This window comes from Tigriopus californicus, chromosome 11 (genome assembly GCF_007210705.1).
Source record: "Tigriopus californicus strain San Diego chromosome 11, Tcal_SD_v2.1, whole genome shotgun sequence".
In the NCBI taxonomy this organism is placed as follows: Eukaryota; Metazoa; Arthropoda; class Copepoda; order Harpacticoida; family Harpacticidae; genus Tigriopus; species Tigriopus californicus.
Genome location: NC_081450.1, coordinates 613,113 through 633,418, shown reverse-complemented (window position 1 = coordinate 633,418; position 20,306 = coordinate 613,113). Strand labels below are relative to the sequence as shown.

The window sequence follows — 20,306 nt, the reverse complement described above, 5'->3', positions numbered from 1 at the left end:
TGTTTTTTCCCACGGATAGCGATCCATCGAAGTCTAACATTGTCTAGAATACAGCGAACATTACGCCTTTTAATGGATTGTTTTGGTCTTGCTTTCTATCTATCTCATACTTGGTGACCGTTCATGGCCGACAATCGGAAAGAACCGTGTCCTTCCTTATAGATCCAAAGTTGGGACGACTCAGCAAAGAAACTAATCGTATACTATTCGAAAAGAATGCTCATTGTGCTTAGTGTCCTGATTTTCATTGCTTTGCGTTTATACTCCAACATTTAGTACGTACTTGTACATCAACTTTGGGAAAATGATGTCGGAACTCCTCGACCTGAAGTGATAAAAAAAAAACGTCACTGCCTTCTAAAAGAGATTAGCCCAATTTGGCGGCGCACTTGATTTCTTCATGAATTTCTTTGACGCTTGACTTGCTCCACTTTCATGCATGTCGCATGTTGCATTATTTTTCATGTCGCTTAGCCTCCTCAAGCAATCCTGGCTAAATTGCCCATTCTATGCTGGTTTTTTTTCCTCCTTTCAAGAGACTATGATTTTGTCCCAAAGGATGGAACCAGGAAAACCTTGGTATTACGCGTATATCAATATATCCTGCACCATGCCGTATCATTTTCGTTTGTAATTGCTTCTATCCGTCCTGTTGGTCTATATATAACTAATTTCCAACTACTTGGCCGTTAAAATGGGAGGCAATGTTGCTTGGTCTTTGAGTCGGCAAGGAAGTTTCCTTCTCACTTTTACTACGCACGCCCAAATTGAAAACGATGAAACCCGAGAACTTTCACTTTTCGCCTTGCACCTTCATTTCCGTCTTGAGATTTCCAAGTTCCATTTTATTTGACGTTCCCAGGCGAGAGACTGGATTTTTGGCCAACGACCACATTTTTCGCATGTCAGATTGCATGCTCACTTCTGGACAGAAAATGTGACTTCCTGGTACAATTATGAATGAATGAGCGGGACTTTAATTACCCCTTGCACCACCTCAAAATACGAGGTCCAAAGACAAGGGCCTCATGAAATCCCGTTCAAGACGTTACCTAGCATTTTCCTTTACTTTGAGGGAATGTCGGTTGGCGGTTGGTCGATCCCGGAGTAGGTTCCATTCGTATTGGTGGCTCAAGTGTCATGGTTGTTGTTGTTGTTGCTTTTGTTGTTGGTTGTGGAAAACAATGGCATGTCTGGCTCTTAATTAACTTTGACCCAGGACATTGCTCAGAACATGACGAATAAAGTCGAGACTGCTTGCGTTGTTCGGGACTCCGGTTTGTTTGTTCCTCCAGAAAATTCTGCTGTGCTGTGTTCCTGGTTGACACGTTCCATCATGATAATGAGGATCGTCATATGTCAGCTGTAAACCCCCTGGGTTCAAGGAAGTACAAGGGACTTTATTGAAGGCATGGCTTTCTCAACCAAATGATTGGACACAGTTTAGGCATATTATGGGTTTATTACTCGTATTCTCTGGTCCATTAAAGACAAAAAAGATTGCCGTTAGAGACAAAATATTGGTGATTGATGGAGTCACTTTCTTTTTCCTTTACTTTTAACGGCAGCAAGTCTTGTCTCTTTAAAAGGCTGTAGATGACATGTCGATAATGATGAAAATGTGTTGGGTAACATTGAGGAGAAAAAAAACCGCGCAACTTCATAGAAATCGTTGAAAAGTTAGACAATGATTGTTTACCAACGTACGCAATGATGGGGGCAGTTCCAAGAAGGCAGGAGGTTCCACGTTTTGCCTTTAAGTCATTCTTCTTCACATGAATCAAGTTTCCTCAAGCACAATCTGCATTTCCATAGAATGCGGATCCATCAAAGCGCTCTCCCTGAAGGTCAACTCCCCACAATTCAAACCTTCATTCAATAAAGTCTTGCTCTGTGCCTCCTCTCCGGAACATTTGACAACTCACTTCATGTTTATGACCTTTTAACCGACCTTTTATTGAATAAACTTCGCACCCCTCGTCGTCATTTCCCGGTTCTCATGCGACTCACTTAAAAAGATGAGGAGGAAATGCTCACCACAGGCCAAAAGGGAACTTGTGACTGACACACGACTAACATGATTTCCTTTTTTCTTTAGACATTTGATCGCCATTCGTGACATTCCGGCTGGAAAAGTCATTTTTTCCGAAAGCCCTTTAGCTCAAGGACCATCTCCAGATCATCCCAATGACGATGACATTTGCATCATTTGTCTGAGCGAATTGGAACATCCCAAAGTGTGTTCCAATTGCTTCTGGCCCGTGTGTAGCTCCGAGTGCGGGCGGTCCAGTCGACACAAAATGGAATGTGCCACATTAGCGGCCTGTGCCCGTGAATCCGAAGAGGACCTGCTGCCTTTGAGACATTTATTGGTCATGAGGTGTCTTCAAATGAAACATCGAGATCAATACAGCTGGGAAAAGCTTTTGGACATGGAGGTAAAGCATCACCATAAGATACCATTTGCATTTGTGCCATGCCCTGTGTCGTATATTTTAAAAAGAAGCAACCTACATTTTAATCAATGTGTTTGAATAATCAGGATATTTGGAACGAATGCCTCATCCTCGATTTTATTCTCATCCATTTATCAACCTACCAAAGAGAGTGAAGAGAAAACATATTAACTGTTCCAGGACCATCACGGCGTCCAAACACTAATTCGGAACATAGAAGACGAGCTGAGCGACATGGATCGCATGGAATTAAAGTACTTCATCCGAGAAAGCTGTGGCATGGGAATCAAAAGCGAACTAGACATTGTGGCGGATATTGTCCAGAGCTCGTCCATTCAAGTTGAATGTGGTAAGTCATTAAGCTCATGGATTCAGGAATGTCCCCATTAAGCAGCCCCCCGCCATCACCACCGCCAACATTGCACTCACTTTTATATGGACCATTCTAGAGCTCCAAGAACCATTTCCGGCCGTCTATCTCACAGGCGGTCTGCTGGCTCAAGCGTGTGTGCCCAACACGGTGCTGCGATTCGATCGCGATCAGAAGTACCTCTTGAGCGCGTTCTCGGGGCGAAAGATCGCCAAAGGGGAGAAACTGACCTTTTGTCCTTTGAAGAATCTGATACGCACGGGAACGCGGGAACGTCGACGGAAACTGAACAAAAGGCTGATCAATTGCTTCTGTGACAGGTAAGAATTTGTCACTTTTCTTAACAAGGGCTCGCTCTGCCTGCTCTCCTCCTATTAAGGCTGTTTATCTATTGGTTGTCTGTTCCTGTTCGACAGGTGCACTGACCCCACCGAGTGTCAGAGCCATTCCAGTGCTTTCATTTGTCAGAAATGCCCACCCTCCAACCACGGCGGACAAAGGCCGGGAGTCATTCTGCCTCGCAATCCCATGGCCGACGAGTCGGAGTGGGCGTGCCAGATTTGCAATTACACGATGACATCGGACACGGCGGACAAGCTGCTCCATCGCTTGCGAGACAGCTTGGAGGCCACGAAATGCGAGGATAGCGAGGTCAAATTCAAGGACTTTTTACGCACCAATCGCGACATCCTGCATCCCAATCACTACCTAATGGTGGCGTGCAAGGAGTCGCTCTTCAATCTCAAGACATCTGACGCCCGAGCCCTGGATATTTCCATTGCTGACAAGTTGGAGGCCGTCGATCTTGGGCTAGATCTCCTCAAGCTGGTTGACATCCTTGAACCAGGGCTCTCAGAAATGAGAGGTATGTAGTAAGTAGGTCTGTGTGAACCTCAATCATTAGCGTGCCCACAATATTGGTGGCGATGATGCCCACACGCACAGAAACGGAAAGTAATCAAGCGCACTCGATGCTCCAATCATGAAATCATGAGGTTGTTGGAGAAGAGGCGATAATCCTTACTTTTTTCAGCCTCGACAAATGCGTCTCAGCCACTGTGCTCAACGAGCTAGATGTTATGTACATTTGGGGTGCAACTATCAGAGGATTGTAAAACTTTCTTTTCACTTCCAACAAATGTCGTCTATGGCGAACATTGCGCATGATTCGTCATTATAGACTTGTCCTATGTACTTTGGTGTTAATTTGAACTGGTATAACGTTCAAACCGCACGTTGCAAACAATATGAGAAATCTTAAAAGAAAGGAGTTAGTCAAACTAGTTCTAGAGTATATTTTACACCTTGACATAACAAAGAGCAGCTTTGAAGATCATTATAAAGGAATATAAAGCCAGAAAATCAGGTTTCTTTTGTACAATCCTTAGGGTGGAGCAACGATCCCATGTGCACGTCTGAAATGTCCTTCAACATACAGTACGAGTAAAAGCAAAACCTTTTTGCTGTCCTTGCAGGGAAATTGCTGCTGACATTGGGAACCACGTTGCAAGAAATGCTGTCACAAGAAATCATGAATCGCATGGAGTCCCCGGATCAGGCTGAACTGGACGAAAGGCACATCTATTCGGCATTTCACGACGCCTTGTTCTGCTTTGAAGAGGCCAAAAAGATACAAAGGTGCAATCAAATGACGTCTAGTCTCAATTGGACCACCACTCTCAACGGGATCATCACCTCCTGCCTTTCATTTCAGATTGAATAAGACCGCCAAAGGCCGGGAGGTCTACAGCACCATCAAATCATCCATTCACGTGCTGAAAGACATGAAGAGAGACTTTGAAAAGTCATACAACAGCGGGACAAATTAATCCAATGAAATGCCCCCTGAACCCTCAATGCATGCTTGAATGGGAAATACCCCGTGATGATTTCCATTAAACTTGACATAACTTGACAACTCGACCTTGCCATCTCAAGAACCAACGTATTGATTGGATGAATGAAGGAGGTGCAAAGCTCTTCCGGAGTGACTGGATCGGATCCACAAGTTCAAAGCTCTTTCACCTTGGTCAATTCATTGACCTCTCTCTCTCTCTCTCTCTCTCTCTCTCTCTCTCTCACTCGCTCTTTTGGTGTCTCTGAGTCTCTAAGGTCTCTTGTCGTTGATTAAGTCGATCATTGGGCGATCCTATCTTGAGCAGTCGGAAGGCCCGCGAACTTGCTCCTAAGTTATGTACATGCCGTGAGATCGTGAGGAAAGATCACTGATCTATATGTCATGGGTCAATGGACGACTTCCCATATGAGGACTTGATCAAGTGACCTAGACCGGCCATGAATTCGATTTTAATAAGTAAAGCCAATGAAAATCCGGATCAAAGTGCACTACGGTAGATCGAAAGGCCTTCACACTAGATGAGAGTTTTATGACTGTTAAAGCGAGAAAATTTGCATGAAACGATTTGAGGCGAGATATGTTTTCGTCATACATTCATGGAATCAAATGATAAATACCTCATGCTCAGAGATGTCACGTAACGAAATGAATTGTGGCGTATTCTTGGTGCATTTTCGCAAATATCATCCCGCGCGAATGTCATGAAGAACAATAGTTTGTGGACCTGACCACCCTCAATGAGTTCAAAGGCTCGTCCAATTTCGATAACGAACAAACCCCAATGAGAATTCAATTCCATCAGCTCAACTATCTTGAATCGTATGGATTAGAACGTGCTCTCCCAACAAATATCACGCCTCCAACGTATTCAGTGTTAGATAACTCGAGGCCGTCCTTTTTTGAAATTCATTGACATCGATAAATGGATTCATTATAGGCAAAGCAATGTACGACGAAACCTTTTAATGGCACCTAACTTCAAACAGCTTCTGGACTCGCCGTTCCATGGGACGAACATTTCCACCAGGGATGCTTTGTTGATGAACAAGTCAGGCTAAAAATCTGCGCTTTAAGTGGGACTAGGATTTATCACCTATTGACTTGAAGCCCATCGGCTTGGTTGATATTCTGACAATTGTGCTCGTGATTTTCGATTGTGATCAAGACACGTTGGAGCAGAGGCCGTCAATTTTCGAGGAAAGACTTGAAACAGGAATTCATTATATAACGTCGACGGAAAGTATGGCTAAGTAGTAGAGAAGTCTAGAAGCATTGCCGACTTTATACTCTATATTCATATCATCAATACTCGTTCATAACTTGGCACATTGCACACGATCCTTTATTTATACAAAACAAATAACCTGAATGAGCGAGTCTGGAGGTTGCTTCGTTTTCTTATTCTTATGTGCGTATCACAGGGTGAGCGGTCATTGAACTTGCATCGGGCGGCGATCACTCATCCGCTTCAGAGTCCAGAATATGAAAGATCTCCTCTGATCGACCATCGGTTATTGAGAGTGCGAATTGAGCCACTTGAGCGCACACATTCTGCAATCTGGTCTTCTCAGCTTCCAGGAACTTTTGGCGTCGTTCAATTTCCTTCTCTCTCAAATGCTTCTTGCTCCGGGACAACTGAGCCGAGAGGTTGTTGTGATGGCGGTTGTACAGCTCGGTCTCGTCTTTGGTGAGGACCTCGCCTCGGCCGGCCTTTTGAAGCACTATCTTGGTCTTGATGGTCTTCTCCAGATCCTTCCCCTTCTCGCCTTTGGACTTGATGGGTTGGATCTCGTGCTCCTTTTGGAAAGCAACCCAACGCTTTTGCTCCTGTTCCTTCAAGTGAAGCAGAGCCCACAAAGGTGTTTTGGAAGGTTCCGATGGTTTTTCAGGCTCTCTTTTCGAGGCCAAGGCATTCAACAGAACCTCTTTCCGGTTGGCCATTTCTTGCAGGATCTTGGCCTGTTCCATCATGGCCAAGTCGAGGTTGGAGAACAAACCTGTAGTCTTGGGCCTTGGAAAGTATGGATGTGGCCGGAACATGAACGGGTTGGGCTGAACTTGGGTGTCGGAGAACGGAATGGCATGCTAAAAATGGGTGGAACAAATTTCAATTCCGAGTGGAACCTAACAACTAGAACTAGAGTCAAATGTACCTCAAGGTTCCGTTCCCAAAAAGCACTGGCCACCTTTCTCATCTTGCGGGTTTCATCATTGTCGGGTTTAATGAGGGCTTCCATGAAGAAGTTATTTTTACGCATTACTGGAACGTCGAGGCCTTGATTGATGCCCGAGCAATTGCTTGAGGAACTTCCTGGGGATGGAGTCCTCGAACATGGGGCGCTAACGTTACCTGAAGGTAGAACAAAAATTGAATTGAAAGAGGTCTGTCTTCTACATTGGCTGATAGTTCAATTGAGGACGACAATGGCATAAATGCATAAGCAGTTATCGTTTTTAAAGAGGAAAATGAAAAGCAATTATGACCAATGATTAAATATGTTTATTCGAAAAGGCACTCAGGAATGACGCGTTATGATAATGTGAAGGCATATATTTAAATAATGCTCAATTCAACTTTTGTAATCATGTTAGAGCACAGAAGCTTTGGCGCAAGAACGCACATTCAAGAGTAATGCAAATTCATTTTGAGCAATTTCAGGCACGGAAACAATGGGAATAAATCCTATCCATTTTTTACAACATGAAAGACTTTTGAAATAATGCTTGAGAAACACTTACAAAGATGTATAGGCATTGAGAGTCATCATTTTCGTAAAAAGAAAAGTTGTATCACAAGGGTGTTTTTTGAGGCAAGAGATCAAACGGAATAAAATTCAAGTCTACGTTCACATACAAATTTAACGTGTTCAAAGTAACCACTTGAAAGGTGCATGATGGAGAAAATAAAGGACAAAAGGACAGGAGACCGAAGAATTCCACATGTAAATTACGAGCCATTATCCATGATGACAGAATGAAGCTCCGAACTATCCGAAGCAGAGTCGTTCAGGATCAGGGCCCGCAAGCGACCAGTTTCTGACTTCATTCGGGCCACCTCCCATTTCAACTGGATGTTCTCTTGCTCCAAAAACGCGGCTCGAATGGCAATCTCGTCCTCTTTGGCCCTCCGAGCATCTCGTGATCGCTTGGCAGCCTCATTATTCTTCTTCCGACGCTCCCAATACGCCTCGTCCTTGATTTCTTCCACCCGCCGAGACTTCTTGGATTGGGGCTGAGAATTGACTTCAGGGGAGGTGTCAACCGAGGTTGCGGGTGAGTTGGGCGACGATGAGAGCGATTTGTTGTCATCCTCAGCTGTAGACCCGTTCGAATCTCTACGTTTACGTTTGGCCTTGCTGTGCCGAAATTGCCATAGCATGCTCTCCCGGAATTGATTGTAAGATTGTATGGACTCCTGAGACACCCTGTGGAGCTCGTTGGGAGGAGACCTCGGCAAAGGGCACTCGGGTGAAGGAGCAAACCTCATGGATCCCAGACCAAGGAACGGGAACCCAGGACCATTGTTGCTCTTAAGATTGGATAAAGCCAAGTTGGCCTTGATGAGGCGATCCAAAATCACCGGGTCTCCCGCCCTTTGTAGATTCATTGGAAATCGCATTGGGAAGGCCATGGAGCTTCTTCCAAAGGTTGACATGTCACCTCCCCTCATCAAGGGAGGCTGAACATGATTCTGCTTGGGGTGTTCAGGTAAACACGAGGGCTTTGAAGTGGGTGGGGAGACCGTTCGAGGGCTGAGATCCAGTGCCTCTTTGCGCCCATCATAGTCGTTAAATGCTGATATGTCCATTATGAAAATTGTTTCCAAGTCTTGGACCAAGGAGAGCTAAGTCTCGCGCGTCGAACGGCAAAAACAACACTGACTGATTAGAAAGCTTAGTGTCCGAATGTCGAACAAATTATGGGGCTCAGGATTTCAAAAAAAAAAAAAAGCGATTGACCAACGAACGACCAGGCAGAGAAAGAGACCCGTGTGGTCAATCGGGTCGCTCTCAACCGACTCTTGAACGCCTGAGAAGGGCTCAGGAAGCGTACACGTTCCTCAGTCATCAGTCGACGTATGGTCTTCATTGAGAAGTCGACGATGATCAAGCCCCATTATTCAGCTCATGTACTCACCCCAGTTATCAAGCTTCAAGTGTAACATGGTTTCCATCATGAGAATTAGTCAATTGGCTCTGAGTGATAAAATCACACTAGGAAAGTTTTTAGTTACCCTGGAATAGGATGGGTTGACGAATCGGTACTTGATGGTAGAATAAAGCACTTGCTCTTTGAATAATGTCTTACCTTACGAAAAATATATTTTCTTCCAAGGCATCAAACATGGAGCATTAAAACATTGATGATATAGAAAGCCATCTTGTAGTTGCCATGGAAACACGCCGTAATCAATTTAGCTTATTTATTAGTGTCTTTCTATCCAATGTGCTTACATATTTGAACCAATCTCCACTAGAAATCTAATTCCTGGGTGTCAGAATTGATATGTCATCGCACTGTGGTACACGATTGAATCCAGAAATACTGAATTATGGAAACACGTGACGGGTTTGAAGGTCTATTGCGACACGTTTCAAATATGTTTGGTGGTGGTAAGTAATTTTTCTGCTATTTGCGGATTATTCAGGTAACATACACTCACAAGAAATTAAACAAACTCGCCCCACCCGAAAAAAACAAACAAATGTCACCCAAAGGACTTGATTGATGGTAGTTATCAACGCAACTGGATGATTTCCACCTGGTGGCAGATTGGTTCATCAATGAGGATCCTGATACCAGAGGAAAGCACCTAGTTGAGTTGGTTTCCGCAGAGTGGGTCCATTGACTTTGTTGGCCCTAGCTTCAAGCCCCTTCGTTGCCAAAACCATTTGACAATGAGTCAAAAAACCAAAATGATCCACTTCTCCGTTCTGTTAATGATCGTTCAGTAGTTCAGTTGATAGAAAATTGCTCAATAACACAAATTTGACCAAACCCTCGCCCTGGTCCCTCCTATCCAATCATGCATAATCTTTGCTTATCGATTGTCATTTAACTGCTCAAGAATTCACTCCAAACTGGGGGCGAGTCTGTCCAATTTCGAAGTTTAGGAACGATTTGTTTCAAATATCGACTTAATCGGCCCACTTGAAACCTAAATTATACATGTCCAACGTTATTCGATCCAAACCCTCCGGTGAAGCCTCCATCAGATATACATACTAACTAAACTTTACTGACTTACCTTGCGAGTTATTGTGGATAAGTTCATTCATTGTTGTCAATGTCTTCTTTTTCTCTTAGAGCGAAACCACTGCTTACTCTTTTGCACTCAATCACCAACTTTTCATATGTATGTTACAATTATCCGTATCAGATCAGAAGTAACGCTGTTCACCAATTGAATTTATGTTGACCATTGAATCGGTGGTAATGGCATCACCAACTTATAAAGACTCGATTGCAGCTTCCACCGGTGCGTTGGTCAATCTCTTTCGGTTACGATTCGGGTCCACGCAGAAAGCGCGGTTGAGCTCGAGCTGACCGACTCGTAGGCTACTCAACGGCTGGCACCAGCGGGAGTTCTCGTTAGCAAAATGGGTGCCTAGCTTGATTGATAACTTCGATGGGTGCGATATAATCTTGAGGTAAGCAAATAATGATGTCATGCATGTATTAAACCTGCACGAGAAATCAGACTAGATTTGAACCTGATTCATCTTTCTCAACGCTTTGATCACAGGTCAACCATTCCATGCAACAATGTTCATAACGAGGCATCATCTCATCCAGAGGGGCTAAAATATCATCGATATGTTCACCTCGTCTTGTCAATGAATAAAAGAACTAAGGATAAACACAACGGAGGGACAGCGGAATTCTTCGCAGGGCTTAAATACCATTTCGAAGAATCCCCCCACAAAATTGAAAAAAACAAGAAGGAATAGATCAATAAATGTCAATTATTGGAACTCAGGGATCCCATTAGTTCGCCAAATCAGGTCAATGCTCGAATAATACTTTAAGACAAAACTTTCAAGGAAAAGTCCCACAACAAAGATGTCCATGATAAGTAAGGCTGTAAAAATATGATACCAAAAAATGGGAAATGTAGTCTTTTGAAAAGAAAAAAGAGCACAAAATACGCTTGCTTCGGGTTCAGTACATGCCATGAGAGACAACACGGTTCAGAATGGCTGAATCTCGTTAGACTTTATAAGTTGTATGAAAGTAAAGGAGAAATATGTTTTCACTCGGCGCATAACCGTTTGCCCACAAAAAATCGTTAAGTGACAAAAGAATGAATTAATCTAATCCATGCACGGTGTAGGTTAGAGCGGCGGCTTGTCTACATAATCGTTCCGAAACGAAACGTAATTTTTTTTCATGAAAAACATTCAAAAGGGCAAGAAGATGCATTCGATCCTATTTCAACGGCTCCATTGATAAGACACTTGCCAATCCTGAGAACTGTCATTTGTTCTTTCGTTCGTTCGTTCTTAATCAGATGGAATCCTGCAGTACATGAAACATTGGCTTGTCTTTCAACTGAATCGTCCTTGAAGTGTCCACATGAATGTGTCTACCATTGGACATTGGACGTCTAGTACATACGTCCCTGACCCCTTCTCCTCCCCTCTCCACCCTTCCCTTGAGATCTCGAGGTAAAAAGCGATAGGGTTCAGAGATTCTCTCTGACGGGAGAAAAAGAGAAATATACGTTAATGCAATGACATCCAACTTGACCGCACAACACTCGGCAATTCGGAAATTTGAGAACCCCCACCCTCACGTCACACATCTGCGGTTGGATCTTCGATCTTCGATTTGAGCATGCCTTCAGGCCATTCCTACTTTGTCGAGCGTACAAGACCTAGCTACTCACCCTGACCATACGCCGATATTCTATCCAATTTTACGTTGCAAATACTGCCATGCGAAATCAAATCCTTAGCGTTGTTATTATAGTTAGATATTGGATTAGATATTTGAGGACGTTTTAGGACTTTTTAAGCCCTGAGAAGATAAACTCTTGTCGACAGGAAAAAGTGTTGGGCAAATCAGTGTTTCATAATGCCCAAGGGAGTTTGGGATGGAATTTTGTCTTTCTTTCATTTGACACCAAAGTCAAGGTCAAATTGTTTCATTTGAGCGGCACCTGGGCCAAGCAAGTTGTGCTTTTTAAGGAAAAACTTGATAATTGCCTTCCATGACTTAAACAAGGTTTTATCTCACTAATCATTATGTTCCCCTTCCAAATAGCTTCAGTTTCATTACTAACAATATGCCAAAAATATAGGTAAATAGAGAGCATAAAAAATTTACAATCGTGTGAACCAATTACAGTACAAGGAACATAGTACCTTGCTTCATGAATGCATTGTCGATAAAGATCCTGACCCTCGAGACACCCTATAAGATAGCCCATCTAACAGGTTTGTTAATGCGATTCATGATAAATGTGATATCCATCCCCACCTTATTATCTTCGTGGTTATTTTTAAGGATTTTTTATGCAATACAATTCAAGAATTTAGGGCTGGAAAGCAGCCAGATTGTGGTGTTGCCATTGCTTTGATTCTACGTAGATTTAACCTAAGAGAGCTCTGAAACTCGGTAGGTGCGACTTGAATCTATTTGTTTTTTTTTCCCTTGGTTGTTGCCTCATTGTTTCGAGCTTGAACTTACTTTCAACTTCTCGGTATAATTTTTTTCGCCTTTTGGTTGGGCTGGTTTTATTTGTTTTTTGTTCCCATTCTTAGATATGAAGTAATGTCGATCAGAATTTTCAATAGAAACCCCTTTTTTGATATTAAGGACAAGAACTTGTGGCGGAAATCCAGTAAATAACCTTCTGAAAATTAGAAAGAATAGTTCAGGCATCTTTAAAAAATGAGCTCTATCAGGAGAACTGTAGAAAATTAAAGAAGGAAGTGACACTTTTCATGGATGAAGCAATGGATTCTTTGAAGGATTATAGTCAATCATCTTTGGTCCAAACGATTTTGAAGTCATGATTTTTCTATGAAAATGATTGCCTATGTATGAGGGGCATTAATATAGTGTGAAGAAATGGACAATTAAGGAATTGACGCGATACTTTTGAGATTAATTGATTCCGAACGTCTCCCAGACCCTCTGCATGCATGTAGCATTCATGTTTAAACAAACCTATTGCCACATCGCATTACTTAGTCCGGAAACTTCGTCGTGACTTGTGGGTCCCTCGGTCACAATTGTGTAAGTTTCCTTGAGTTTTGTAATCGAGCTTGAGGAACTAGTAGGATCAAAGCATGCTTTGGCTCCGTTTTCATCCGACCAATTTGAGGCGTTCTCTCTAACCACTTCTAATCACAACGCCCACGATAGTTTGTACAATAGAACACTCTGATTCAAGTTCAAATTCAAATTCAGCCTAAGTAGAGACTTTGGGTTCAAAACTGAGGACTAAAACCGAACACCACTGCTGAGGTGTAAGTTCTCAAGGCAATTGCCAAGTGATGTGATGACTGATGAGCGTTTTTATACGTCAGATTGGCTGTTGAATATGAGCATTGGAATTCGACGCAGCACTTGCCCTTTTGATTTGGTTTGACCAATTAGGATCCGATGCGAAATGGATGACATATTAGGTGCATTTATTAATTCCACGACACATATTACTGAGTCCGTTTGTGAGAATTTTGGAATCAGGTTGCGTCGTCGGTGATATTCGCCGCTTTTAGAACGAGGTAGATGTTGGGAGACCCTTTCACCCCACAACTACGTACTAATATATTTGTAGATGAGAGTCCAGACGGGTTAACTTTGAGATCTGCATGGGCTTTACTCTGTCCAAAACATGGCTTTCACTCTACCCGTCAAAGAGCTTGTTTTCACCAGGGACTGGTCAAGTGATTGAGAAGCAGTAGAGAGAAAGAAAAATCTCTCTAAATTGAATTAGGGTCCTCCATGCCAAGCAATTCGAAAGTTTGCAGGATTCAGAGCTATATTTTTGTACTAGGCGCGTTTTTGCTTCCTTTGTTTTTAACCTTCTTCGGGTTAAATTTGAATCAATAGCACCAAATTTGTTCCATTGATTTGGAAAAGTGTCATTTGGAGGCGTCTAATAGAATGCCTTTTTGCATGTGGCGTAGTTGCTTGCCGTCCACCAAGCCTAGTATTATTTTTCTATGTGAAGATATTCAATGTTCATGGACGTTCCTTTAAAAATGCTCTTCTCATGATTTCAAAGGCTTTAAGGGTCCTCATATCATCTACTTGGAGAAGATTATTCATTTTTATTATTTTTCATTTTAAAGAGTGGTTTGTTGTGGGACAACTACTTGGTATTGTCTGTGTTCGAGTGTACTTCAAACTAAACCATTATGAAGTTGCCTTTTTACGTTGGTAGTTATTGATCTTCGGACTCGGTTCAGGCTAAAAAGGGTTTTTCGAAGCTAGCTAGCTTGCTTGCAATGTGATCTATGTACATATATGTGAATGCCAGCTTTATACATTGTCCATTTTCATACCTAGAAATTGGATTGACTTTTCCTTCGTTTTTGAGCTACCTACTTCAGCTATTTTACAACCATCTGTTTTTTTAATCTATTTATTTATCTGTCAATAATTACAATTGTTCGTCCCATCATGTTTTTGGCCTTTCATAGGCCAATTCTCCCGTGGACTGATTTTCATTGAAGTCTAGGTCTGAAAATATACGCCAAAAATGTTTGTTATTCATATAAAATGAACTATGCTTCTGCGGAAATCTCGATCACACCATTCCTGTTGAAAGTTAGAATCCTCATGCTTTTCTTTCGAATAATTTCTAGATATCCGACTAAAATGAGGGTATTTCAAAAGAAGACATTGACCACCACATTTATGTTTTATTGACTTTGACTTAAACTATAAAACTCAATTCCCTTGAATCGGTTGAGGAGCTCGATGGAACTCTATGTGCACCAAAACTGAAATGAACCAAGGCCATGAATAGAAATATCCGCACAATCCCAAGAAAGTATGAAAGATGGGTTCAAATACCAAGCAAGATAAACCCAACTTTTGGCTTTTCAAGTCATGCGATTTTCATCATGTTTTGTCCTTGTGTATTTCACTTGTCACCGGACATTATGAACCAATCAAGGAAATGACAAAACCTGAACCTCAAGACATTTGAACGCGACAGCCAACTATCATGTATTGGCTTTTTATACCCTTAAGGGTTGACCAATCATATCTTAATGTGTGTTTTGCAAAGTCCAAACGAGTTACTCAATTCAACAGCAACAACAACAACAACAATCACAATCTAACATGGTTAGATTTTGAGAACGACATGACTCGCTTATAAGCTAACTCCCAAGTTTTACAATTTACTTGTGGGCTTCTCTGTTCTCAACACCCCCTTGTCTTTCGCGGCTGAGACTGATTTCAATCGTAAATTATTCATGACCAATGCCGACTTCGTGGGGAAGATTTATGCCAATAATTCGGGGCAAATGTAGGAATCACCTGTCAAACTAATGTAATCTAATCGTAACGACTCGTTATTGGCCAACTACTACAACGTCCAAACTGCCGCTTATTATCGTCAATAAACATTAGGGTTCTTCAGACTGGCTACTTTTCTCGTTTTGGCTTGACACTTCTCCCCCATTCTCGATGTTGGTGAATGATCGAGAAAGGCTTTTTCGGTCATGAGCTCTTTGTTATGCATTCCTGAGGATCGAGCAAACAAACATGGTATTCAATGAGCCTCACTACTCAGTGGCTGACCAATGCTCGGCACTTTGCCATCCAGGAAGACTTTCTATTCATGATGCTATTCTCGGCTCCAATTCAGACCAATTCATTGTGTAGAGCCCGAAAAATATGTCAATCCTTCGTCATGGTCAAATATAATGGTCTAGGAGCCAAGGAGCTAAGGCGCTGGAAAAAACGGGCAGCAATGCTACGTACACCAGAGTTAGCTATTTCGTCTATGTATAATATTGGACTTAGATCAAAGGATGTGCGAGAGTATAATAATTGATAAACCTATGCCATCTTCACTAGAGCGGTTCAGACCATACCGGTAGACAGATACCAATGGATGCACCGTGGAGATGGAATAAAATCATCAAGGAAGTGATTGCTTTGACCCCATTCAAACTCATAGCCCCGCAAAATGGCCGCTTGTGTAGGAAAAAGCCCCGAGTGCCAGACTTGTGGGATATTACAATGACAATGCCCTTGTCCTGTTATTTCCGGTCATCCAGTGAAAGCGACGAGGACGTGAATCCTGATTGAACTGAGGCGGAAGTTCGAATTATCCCCACCGCGATCAGTCTCGAACTCACGACTACGTTGGCATCAAGATCGAGAAAAAGAAAAGCGAAATTACTGCAATGGCACCCACTCTGTGTGCAGTTTACCTACTGACCGAGAATGAATAAAAGCCAAACAGGTGTAGGATCACGGAGCAAGCCGTTGAAGTAACTCGGTGAAAGAGACACAATTATTTTTGACAATTTGCAACCTCGATGTTGATATTGGGTTCAAAAAAGGCTGTTTTGTTTTCATACTAAATATTTTCATTTTTAGGGTGAGGTCGCTAAACGCTAGTTTGAAGGGTTTCAATTGAAAAATCACAGCGAATGAATTGATCATCCCACGTTCGATTGACACCCAGATCGTCAACATGTCTGCCATTCCATGAAATGCACAAAAGGGCCCCTAAAACCGTAGCCACAGAATCGAAGGCACTTCAGCACTGGTTGAACGTACCCTTTTGCCTTTGCGTCTAAAGAGTAAGACATTGAGTATATACCAAGTTGAATGACCCCGCTCGAGGGAACGGCCATTGACCTCTTCTACGTACGAGTATTTTGCCATATGTATGTGAGTGTCGCTCCAGACACGTAGGGGTGAACGGACGCTCAGAATTCTCTCTTTGACACATTTCGTCAAGAAGATCAATGAACTTTTGACTGGCAATCGTCGTGTGTTCCTTGAGAGACTGCGAGCTAGAAGATCCAATCTGCAATTGGTTACCGCAAGTTTAGTTGTCGAGAGATTTCAGTCACACACACAAATATAATCTATACGTACCTAGTGAAGTCTCAAAGCTGGCAAATGAAAACCGGCTTTGGGATCGGTAGCGCAAGGGATGAATGGACTGGATTCATCGAGTAAACGGATTCTTTCCCCTTCATCAAATGTAATAATGGCAGTTTCCTGATTTTGTTTACATTGATGCCCTTTTACATGATTGTCAAAAGAGTTGAATAACCCGGCTCTCCTGTGAGCTCACCGACATGCTGAGCAGGATCTAACGGCATCTCTCTCTCTCTCTCCCTCTCTCTTTCTCTTTTCTCTCTCTTCCTTCTCGCTCCCTCTTTCCTTTCGCTTTTCCCCTCGCATTATGAACATCACAGGGTGAGAAATGAACAGAAGGGAGAATGGACCCTTGAAGGCATCCTCATTTCGTTCTGCAGGAGGTTTGATCACCCGGTTTAGGGAGAAGCCTAACCTGAGCGTCCTGAGCTCAAGCTACTCATCAACGGTCAGCCAGCATCATCCCTTACATTCTCACGGGGTTATTTTGGGAACCAAGGCGAGGATCGTATTTCCTCGAGGAAACGTGATGAAATATAGGAACCCTAGAAGTGTAATGGTTTCCCTATTTTTAGGCCATGTGCTCAAGCTGCATCTGAGCTCCCTCGAGTGAATAGCACCGCCAATCTGGATAATCTCCATCCGTTCTCCACTTGTATGATTTGCCATTCACCACAGGTAGAAATGAGACTTCGAATGTGGGCAAACACAAACAGGATTCGAAATTATGCTGATTTTCAGAAGGACAATGTGCGGAATGTACTCTCGGTATGAACTCAAATGGTTTGATGAGCACAATCAATCAAGTCATTTGTCTGTCTTGACGTTTATCTCAACAAAAAAGAAGCATTTGGAAATCCAATAGACTGGCGTTTTTGCGCACCTCAACCAATAATAATGGTTGCAACTCTCGGTCAGTTAGTCAGTCAGTCGAAACGGCGACCACGTTTCATTATCGAACTCGAACCAAACAGTGCCAGTAGAGAAGCGAAAACAACTCGAATCTGATTGCTTCAGCACATTGATTAGCCAACTTGTATGTAATATTAATTCATGAAGAAGCTCGTCATAGAAAAGCACCACAAAGTTCACGTAATTCGAACATAACCCTCGGATAATTAGAGATTGATTGCCGCCAGTCAGCTCTTGCAATATACCCACAACAGGATCCATCTAGGAAGGTTTGGACAAACAGTTGAGTCACTCCGAAACAACGGCTTTCTCATCAATATTTGTGCTTTGAACAATGCCAATGGAATGATCATCATAATGAAAAACATACACTCCCCCCTTCCCCCCAAAAGTGTTGAAACAAAACTTAGTTTTCAATAAACATTTGAACACAAATTGAAGAGACGGAGCAGCAAAAATAATGGTGTCTCTTTTTTCAAAAAAGGTTAGGACTGAACATCGCAATGTCTTATTTCCACACATGGCATTGTTTCTTTTTATTATCGTGACATTGCCCATTAGTCTAATGTTATAACTTCCCTTTTCGAATATGAACAAGAAGTGGTGTACCTTGAATTCTTACTCTTAAAACCTAACCAACGGGTTTGATATTTCGCATCTACGTAGAACGGCAAATCGAGACAAATTTGGCCGAAGCTCCACAGAAGATCAATCAATATACATGTATTTCACGCTCGAGAATATGATACTATCTGTCAGGAACTTTTGCGCTTTAACCTTAAATAGTCATACTCTAGAAATGCTTCTAGCTCAGCTGCGACTGAATTATCGATTCTACGGAATCGACATTGCAGAGTGCTCACACAATATGGAACTTCACGAATGCAGTCTACTTCTCACATTTCGACCCAGACTTCGTCGCCAATGTTAACCCATCCCTCTTGATACACGGAGAAGTTCACCGCAAACAGAGGCGATTCCCCGAGGACTTTTCTTCGTTGAGCATCGAGCTCACTGGTGGTCGGGTCCAAGAGACGATAAGTCCTCAAAGTTGCCAGGGGTTCCAAGTTTGGATCCTGGATAGCCGTCTCGGGGTCCACAGTGATGGCCGGACAACGATTACAAGGTTTGTTGTAACTCAGAACAGCAGTCTTGCCCAATCTGGAATCGATAAGTCATCGTGAACTTTATATCCGTAAAACAATTCGTACTATGCATGTCTGGTGGATGGAACCTGTGTCTTTGTCGTTTGTACTCACCTCATTTTACCGATCCATTTGTCCTCCTCAAAGGGAAGTCCGCTATCGGTTCTGATCATAACGTTGGAGCGAAGCCACTTGGCAGTTATGGGCACGTCCAATCGGTGTTGAAGGTCCTTCATGGAGGCGTTGGTTAAAATGGTCACGGAGCTGGTGTAGTTCAAAGCCGGCACATCGGAATCCCGCATGGTTTGCGGCCACAATTTGCGATGTTTGGGACGCACGGGCCTTTGGGCACTCTCAGAGAAATGGTAGGCCAATTTCACGCGGTTTGGATCGCCTAGGGCAATGAAGGAGACTTTGTTCATAGGATCATACAAACCGATAATTCATAGGAAATGAAGTAATCTCGAATTAATGCAATAGGTTTTCTATTGAACACTTTCAATGTTGACCAGAAAGGATGACACACCCTACCCTCATCGTTTTTTTAGGATGATTCGATGGCATCCGGCAATTGGAGACATGAAACTCACCCGCGACAAATTCCGAAATGTACTCATCGTACTTCCGACCCAAAAAGATCGTTCTGACCCTTACGTCCAAGATTTTCACGGCCACCTCTTTTTCCTTGGAATACTCAAGATCCTCATGCTCAATCCTCAAATCCTCGCGATCAGGCGCTCTCAGCCATAAATGTCCGTCTTCATAAACGATTTCCACCAAGGCGACCCGTGGAAACTCCTTCACGGATCCGTAGTCATTACTGGAAACAGAAATAACCATCAGACAACTTATAACAAACAGGATCTCAGTCCCTAACCTACTTTTCTTTGACCAAACAAAACGATCGGTCCCTGAACATGGCCGATTTGGGACCGAGTTTGGCGAATTCGACCGTGTTCACTTCCTTGGCTTTGCCACTCTTGAGTGGGAACACGAAGAGGCGATCCACCGTTCCCACACGAACCCATCGAGGCGAGCTGGCCCATTTCGCCAAACAGGCCACGCCCACAATGGTTCCCGTAGCTCCCAAGATCAATCGGGGATTCTGCACGACCTCTGAAAAACCCATTTTTTGGAATGGGTTGTAAAACGTAGAACTCGAAGTGACCCAAAAAGAGAGACAAACAGGTTTTTTTCCCCTTCCCAAATCATTCATAGGCACAGTGAATGCTAGAACAGATATTTCGAAATTTGTGGGAGGTTCAGATAGGAAAGAGACGTGGGCTTTGAATTTTCGATATTATATTTCCTAAGAATTTTGAACAAATACTGGTCGAACATTAATCTTAAGAGTGGCCTGATTTCCTTCGGCTTTCTTCTGGACATATTTATCTTAGGATTGCAGTAGCGTGGGGACAAGTATAGGTACAATGCGTTCTGTTGCATTCTCCCCTTTTTTAATCTCTCCTCTCTCCTTT

General features: G+C 42.8%; 4 protein-coding genes across 5 annotated transcripts in view; 1 reads left to right on the top strand and 3 right to left on the bottom strand.

Moving 5' to 3' along the window:
* Positions 1-5,480, top strand: part of LOC131890495 (uncharacterized) — a 13,021-nt gene extending 7,541 nt beyond the window's left edge. The window contains exons 2-7 of one of the 2 annotated variants that reach the window (XM_059239846.1): positions 2,099-2,438; positions 2,637-2,805; positions 2,906-3,146; positions 3,243-3,691; positions 4,302-4,464; positions 4,541-5,480. In XM_059239846.1, coding sequence (XP_059095829.1) covers positions 2,099-2,438; positions 2,637-2,805; positions 2,906-3,146; positions 3,243-3,691; positions 4,302-4,464; positions 4,541-4,655 — 1,477 coding nt within the window. In that variant the 3' untranslated portion in view covers positions 4,656-5,480. The remainder of the gene's footprint in view (positions 1-2,098; positions 2,439-2,636; positions 2,806-2,905; positions 3,147-3,242; positions 3,692-4,301; positions 4,465-4,540) is intronic. The other variant, XM_059239845.1, reaches the window with a different exon arrangement.
* A 488-nt stretch (positions 5,481-5,968) lies between these two features.
* Positions 5,969-10,084, bottom strand: LOC131890499 (uncharacterized). Its single transcript, XM_059239849.1, has 3 exons — positions 9,933-10,084; positions 6,838-7,034; positions 5,969-6,769 (listed from the first exon to the last, which is right to left on the bottom strand). Exons 1-3 carry the CDS (start codon positions 9,961-9,963, stop codon positions 6,140-6,142), a joined length of 858 nt encoding a protein of 285 aa, XP_059095832.1. The 5' UTR covers positions 9,964-10,084; the 3' UTR covers positions 5,969-6,139.
* On the bottom strand, positions 7,158-8,662 carry LOC131890496 (D site-binding protein-like). The gene has a single exon (XM_059239847.1). It carries the CDS (start codon positions 8,490-8,492, stop codon positions 7,632-7,634), a length of 861 nt encoding a protein of 286 aa, XP_059095830.1. The 5' UTR covers positions 8,493-8,662; the 3' UTR covers positions 7,158-7,631.
* An 8,307-nt stretch (positions 10,085-18,391) lies between the features above and the next one.
* LOC131889993 (mitochondrial amidoxime-reducing component 1-like) lies at positions 18,392-20,038 on the bottom strand. Its single transcript, XM_059239234.1, has 4 exons — positions 19,710-20,038; positions 19,419-19,648; positions 18,943-19,222; positions 18,392-18,844 (listed from the first exon to the last, which is right to left on the bottom strand). The coding sequence occupies exons 1-4, from the start codon at positions 19,955-19,957 to the stop codon at positions 18,580-18,582; spliced, it is 1,023 nt and encodes a 340-aa protein (XP_059095217.1). The 5' UTR covers positions 19,958-20,038; the 3' UTR covers positions 18,392-18,579.
* Positions 20,039-20,306: the final 268 nt, after the last annotated feature.